This window comes from Quercus suber, unplaced genomic scaffold, assembly GCF_002906115.3.
Source record: "Quercus suber isolate HL8 unplaced genomic scaffold, Cork oak 2.0 scaffold_76, whole genome shotgun sequence".
Classification (NCBI taxonomy): domain Eukaryota; kingdom Viridiplantae; phylum Streptophyta; class Magnoliopsida; order Fagales; family Fagaceae; genus Quercus; species Quercus suber.
The window spans coordinates 1,734,170-1,741,042 of record NW_027069541.1 but is presented as its reverse complement, the minus strand read 5'-3'; the positions used below and the strand labels follow the sequence as shown (position 1 = coordinate 1,741,042).

Here is a 6,873-nt window from a genome sequence, read left to right as displayed (position 1 = left end):
AAAAAAAACTAAGCTTTTTTGTGCAAGATCTGAATGTTCCAAATAAGCTCTCAAAAGGCAACTCAACTTCAACTGAAATGCCCCTAATTGACAATTCATCACTGGTTTCCTTTCTTGTGTGTGAGTACAATTTGTCATTACTCTCTAGATCTATGCTGTAGTCCACATGGGGCCATTAGCTTAATCCCTAGTTTGATTGAATTCTTGCTGCTTCAACAATTATTTAGGCAGTGAAAATATCATTCTAGATGCATGATGTGAGATTTTCACAGCCAATGCTGTTCACATTCACCAATAATCCATACATGAGCAATTTCCTCCTCTAAAATGATGGAAGCGATAACGGTCTCTTAGAAGTATCTCTCTATCATAAAGCCCAGATATGAGCTTTGCAACTGAGTGACAGTCCCCACAAACACGAAGATTCTTCACAACTCGAATCGGTTGAGATGGGCCCATACTAATAAGCCCATAGGCAATTGCTAACTTCTCACTGTGAAGGTTTAGGGCCTGCTCTTTCATGTCTTCTTCTTCAACAAGTTGCAGGAGATGGGACTTGTTTGGCACATAACCAACTGACTTCAATTTTACTGCAATCTCATCCAATTTTGAGTAGATTTCCTTAGATAGCTTGTGAGAATTATCACCAACTAGAAACTCATGAACAATTCCATTGACCTCAATTGAACTACAACCTGGTTCTTTCTTTAGTCCAAAATCTCTCATAATCTTCCTTAACCCTGAAACTCTATCCCATTTCCCTGTTTTAGCATATATGTTCGACAAAAGCACATAGGCTCCATGATTTCTAGGGTCCAACTCAAGCAAACGGCTACAAGCCTGCTCAGCAAGCTCAATATTCCCATGAAGTCTACAGGCCCCAAGCAGAGCTCCCCATACAGAAGCAGTAGGAAGAATGGGCATTTTCTCTATCAATTTGACAGCTTCTTGCAGAAGGCCCGAACGACCAAGAATATCAACCATGCAAGCGTAATGCTTCTCTCCAGGAACAACCCCATAAACTGGCTCCATTTGATAGAATAACCTTTGTCCCTCGTTTACTAATCCTGTGTGGCTACAGGCGCATAATACATTGGTGAAAGTCACAGCATTGGGCTTAACCTTAGCTTCTAACATATTTGAGAACAAATCTAATGCAGCCCTCCCATGGCCATGCATTGCCAGACCAGCAATGGTGGCACTCCAAACAAACACATCTTTTCTTTCCACTGAATAAAATACCTCAAGTGCTTTCTCTAGATCCCCACACTTAGCATACATGTCAATAAGAGAGGTAGTGAGATGACAATTTAATTTAATCCCATGCTTCTTTATGTACACATCGATCCACCTGCCTAAATCCATTGCTCCTAACTGAGCAGAAGCTGATAGAGCACAAACAAGAGTGACCTCATCCGGTTTTGCATCCTTACTGAGCTGCAATTCACGAAAAACAGCCAAAGCCTCCTTTGGCTTGCCATTCTGTTCAAAAGCGGAAATCAGTGCATTCCATGCAGCTATATCTTTACAAGGCATTGCATCAAAAACATGTTGAGCCTCATTATATTCCCCTAACTTAGCATATCCATCAAGCATAGTTGTCCAAGAGAAAATATCCTTCTCTTGCATCTTATCAAACAATCTTTTTGCATCTTCAAAGCTCCCACATTTCATATACATATCCAGCATTGCATTACTCAGAGTCAAGTTCACATTAATCTCATTCCTTTCAATATAGGAACACACCCACCTCCCAAACTCCAAATCCAACTTCTTCGTGCAAGCCGAAAGAACACCCACCATTGTCACATCATTCGGCTTCACATTCTCCTTCTCCATTCCCCTAAATAACTCCAATGCCTCCTCAGGACAACCACCTTGTGCAAAAGCAGTGATCATAGAATTCCAAGAAACCACATCTTTTTGTGGAGTTTTCACAAACACCGCATACGCCAAATCCAAATCCCCACACGAACCATAGAAATGCACGAGTGAATTCAGAATATAGACATCTGAACTAAGCGACGCTTTAATCACCATCCCGTGAAACGCTCTCCCAACCCGAAAAGCTTTGAGCTCCGAAGCCGCTTTGATCACGAAAGGAAAAGTGAATTTGTCAGGAAAATGTTCACAGTGATGAAGCAGTTGCAGAAAGACTAGAAGGCTCTGAGTGGAGTCAGGGCTGGACGCATAAGCACGAATTAGAGTGTTCCAAGTAAAAAGATTTGGCTGAGGAATTTGATCGAACAGCTGGCGGGCGTAGTCGAGGCTGGAGAAGGGTGAGAGAGCAGAGGCAGTGATGAGCTTGCCGGCTGAAAAAGGGTCGAAGAAGAGACCTGTACGGAGCATTTGGGCATGGACTTGCTTTAGCTGCTTCGTACTGTTGCATTGGTTGATCAGTGGTAGTATTGGATACCGGTCGTTATTGACAGTTGGGGAGAGCGGGTACAGGTTTGGCTTGTTGGACTTGGAGTGACGTGGTAGAGAGACAGGTGGGGTGCTTTGAGTTGCCATCAGTTTTTGGCTCATTTGACAACCAATTCCATTTTAGTAACCAAACTAGTTATTGGCCGATTTTTTCTTCAATTTATAAATACTAGAAAACAGTTCAAATGAAAGGAAACAAACCACCGTTTAGTTTGATTATCAAAAGCCCATTACCAAACAACATCAAAGAATGAACAAATTGACTATTAGTATTTTGTAACTCTTAGGTACTAAAGAAGGGTTTGATAAATTAGGGGCTGGTGGCTTTTTCTCCTTGGGTTTAGTGACTTTAGTCCATGGCCAAAGTAGTTAAAGTTGAAGCTTCAATCTCCCAGAGTCTGTCTTCCCTCAAACATTGCAAACCGCAAACTCAGTATCCCAAATAAAATTGAAAGAAAGAAAAAAAGAGAGAGAGTTGGCAATATTTATTTATTTACAGACACTAAGAAAGGAGCTTTTGTCCATGAACTCATAGAGGAATCATTAATCCATCAATATATAATTTTCAAAAGAAACAGGTACGTGTAGTGTGCGTTTAATTGAAAGGGGAAGTGAAAGAGTTTTTTGTTTTTCTTTTTGCTAGAAGAAGTGAAGAGTTAAGAGACAGAGAAAGAACTAAAGAGTTAAGAAAGAGAATGAATGAAATTGAAAAAATTTAAGATGAGTTTGATCTCAACGGAAATTACTTGGAAAGTATATTATTATTGTAAAGTTGTAATAGGGCAAAGCTTGGTCTCACGTTGCCAGGTGCTTATCCACAATGTGCATTTAAATTTGAACGGGGAAGTGAAAGTTTTTTTTTTGTTCGGAAGAAGTGAAGAGTCTTTGTTTTTTGTAATGGAAAGAAGTGAAGAGTTAGGAGAGAGAAAGAAGTGAATTGATTTTTGATGAAACAATAAGTGCTAAACATAAAAGCTGCATTGTTTTAATTTTTGAGGTTGGAAAACATCGTTTCATAATAAAATTTGATAATGTTATAATGTTTTATTTAAATTTGATTTTAGAAAATATTATACATATATTATAGCACATTTATTAAAAACGTTGTTAGTAATGAGTTTATCATAAAAAGTAATAATTATAAATTGCACACATATATCTATTAGGGTAAAATACTATTTTGGTTCCTAAACTTTACTAAAAGTTTGTTTTTTGTTTCTAAACTAAAGAGTTTTTTTAATAGTATAGAGACAAAAATAAGGATGAAAAAGAAACTTTTTTAATAATTTAGAGATGAAAAACAAACTTTTAGTAAAGTTTAATGAGATAAATAAAACGTTTTCAATAGTTATGGACGAAATATGAACATCTTAAAGTTTAGAGGTGAAAAACAAACTTTTGGTAAGGTTTAGGGATCAAAATAGTATTTTACTCTATCTATTATAATTATTTTGTTTAAGTAATGAGCAATAATTAAAACAATTTTGGAGTAATATTGTATAATAAAAGTTGATAAAAGCATATTAATTCATTCTATATTATTGATATTTATTATGTGATGTAATAAAAAGATTCATTGCAAAATCTTTTTTTATTTATTTTAGGTTTCTTTAGTGCTTTGTTATTGCGGTATGGTGATGCTTGTTATCATCATCAGTTTCTCCATCTTCAATGTTTGAAGTTTAGTCTGTCCATATTTGTTCAATTTTTGAGCTTTCATCATTTTTCCTTTTATTGCATCATTTGTGTTAATCACTAATAAATTGGTACTGGGAGATTCTTGACTGGATTTTACAAAATTTGGACTTTGTCGCTAAGATTTTTCGTAGGTATTTGCATTTATATTAAATTTCAATGATGTGACAGTTTTTTGTAAATTTTTTTATTTTTTATTTTTGTTAATTTTGGAATAGTGAAACAAAAAGAATTAATATAGCATATTGGATTGTGTATTTTTTTTTTCTTCCATACCTTTTTGTCATTTGAAGGTGCATCTGAAATCTTAGCAATTATGTAATTTTCAAAACCATTATTTAGATTGAATTCATTCAAATGAAGCAGGAAAATCCTTTTTTTTTTCCTTTTTTTTTTTTTAAAATCACGTGGGATTCCTTCTCCAATATCAATAGTTTTACAATAATTTAAATAAGTTGTACTTCAGTTTATTTTTAGCAAAATCGCTTGTAGATTTATTTAGGATTTTCTCGGCATCTCAATTATATATCATAAAATTTGTTTTGTCAGTTGCATTAAAAACTTCAATTTGAATCATGTATCTAAAGTAGTTTGCAATTGTGTGTGTATATATATATAGTAGTTATAGTTAGATGAATATATTATAAATATTTGGAGAGTATGTAGTTAATGTGAGTGCCTCTAACTTTGGGATGGAAAGATTTGTTTTTGTTTCATATTTTGCACACCAAAATGATCCTGCTTGTGGTTTGACATTCCTTTCACAAAGTACGCACAAAATGCAATACCAACCCATTGTTGTACCAATGTTACTTATTGTTGTAATACCCTAACAGTTCACACTTGCAATGAACTTTGAAATTAATTTGTATTATTTTTTTAATGTAAATAATATGATGTATTATTTTTTTTTTTACGTAAATGATGATTATAATTTGAAATGATTAACAAACTTGTTTTGTAGGATCTCATTCAATGCATTTTATCTTTGCTATTGTCTTTATATTATTTAAAGATAAATCCTCCCATGAAAATTGTTTTGCATGGATTTTTGGTATTTCTTGTATAGGATCATGTTTTTTACCATTCTTATCATTGAATTTTTTTAAAGAAAATATTAAGTTAATGGCATTTTGTGAGATAGTATATGCTATTTATTAGACTTTTTGTTATTATAAATTTTAGAAATATGCACTTGTCAATTATTTCAACAACTTCAGGGATTTCTAGATTTTTTTTTTTGGTACTGATCGATGACAAAGAATTTGTCTGCATAAATTTCATAGAACATTATTAATTGACAAAAGTAATTGAATTGAAAGAAGAGATTTTGTAGAGCGCAAGAGTTTTTGCTTTGATTTACACGTGAGAAATGTCAAACTTTGGTCATATTATGTAAGATAATAACTGGGTTTGAGTTTTTCACAAGGTTTTGTCTACTTCTAAAAGGTAGTCTACTTTGTAATGAATAACTTTTGGCTTAATTGGTCTAATTGTCTAGAACAGCTTATATTTGATATAATAGTAAAACAATGTTACTAAGATCTATTGGTTAACGGTAAAAAATACTTAATAAAAAGAGGTAAAAAATGGGAGCTCCAATTCTTGTAGGGACTCTTGCAAGCATGTGCTACTTTGTTTTCCGGCAACACTTTGGGATTTTCTGCAGTGACTCCCAAAGACGCATCAAAAGGACTAGTGGGAGCAAGTCTTTCTCATGGACCCACTCTGCAAATATATCAGACCTTGATGACTATAACTCTGACCTTGAGAAGATCTATGCTTTGTAGACACCAGATTTAGAACAATGAGTTAGTTGCTCAAGATCTTCTATTGTTCATGCAATGTTAGGCCACAATTTCAAACTATGATGAGGTGCACAGAAAAGTTGATGGGTTTGGCTCTGTATGATGGTTGACCAACAAAAAATTATGTATATTTAGGCGCAATGAGGCGTACTATGATAGTTAAGTCTGTACGAGCTTATATAAGTTTCCAACAAATTGCTTGTTGATTGTGATAGCATGTTGCTGTGGTTGTAAATTTGCGGTTTTGTATGGTTCCAATCATACTAAAATAGCAACTTGAATTTGTGAACTTTCTGAATTCCTGTATATCTATTCAAGGCAAGAGAATTGTTTAAAGTTTCTTTTTCATCCTTATTTTTGTCTCTATACTATTAAAAAAACTCTTTAATTTAGAAACAAAAAACAAACTTTTAGTAAAGTTTAGGAACCAAAATAGTATTTTACCCTAATAGATATATGTGTGCAAGAAAAACTAAACACTCATTTGATGTAATAGGAGACTATGGAATTCGACATTGTATACACTGGGATTTATTCTTGATGTTGTGAAATTGCCGTAGGTACTAAAAACTATAGGCTGATTAGTTGGCAAGTCATGTTCTTTAAGCGTGAAAAGTCTACGATGAAAAACTTTTATGTTCCTACAATAAATGTTTTGGAAAGAAAATTGTTAGCCCCCTCATCCCATTGGGACCCCCCCTATTTATACAAAGGAAAAAGGGTCCAATATTCCTGAGTATAACTTAGTTACGTGGAATTTTTGTGCAATTATGCCTACATTTCTTTTAAAAATTTAATTATAATTTTAAACTCGAATTTGGTGATTTTTATATGATTTTTGTGGTTTAATATTTGATTTAGTAAAGACATATTAGCCAAAAGAAACGAAGGTAGAGCTATTAAAGAAATCTATACTTTCAGATTAGCAAATATTACTAAAAAC

General features: G+C 33.8%; 1 protein-coding gene across 1 annotated transcript; it reads right to left on the bottom strand.

Annotated features, from left to right (window-relative positions):
• Positions 1 to 6: 6 nt before the first annotated feature.
• On the bottom strand, positions 7 to 2,646 carry LOC112022447 (pentatricopeptide repeat-containing protein At2g29760, chloroplastic-like). The gene has a single exon (XM_024055040.2). It carries the CDS (start codon positions 2,527 to 2,529, stop codon positions 289 to 291), a length of 2,241 nt encoding a protein of 746 aa, XP_023910808.2. The 5' UTR covers positions 2,530 to 2,646; the 3' UTR covers positions 7 to 288.
• Between the last annotated feature and the right edge of the window lie 4,227 nt (positions 2,647 to 6,873).

Bases quoted from the DNA above. Each gene is read 5' to 3' on its own strand.
- LOC112022447 (XM_024055040.2), bottom strand. From the start codon at position 2,529: ATGAGCCAAAAACTGATGGCAACTCAAAGCACCCCACCTGTCTCTCTA.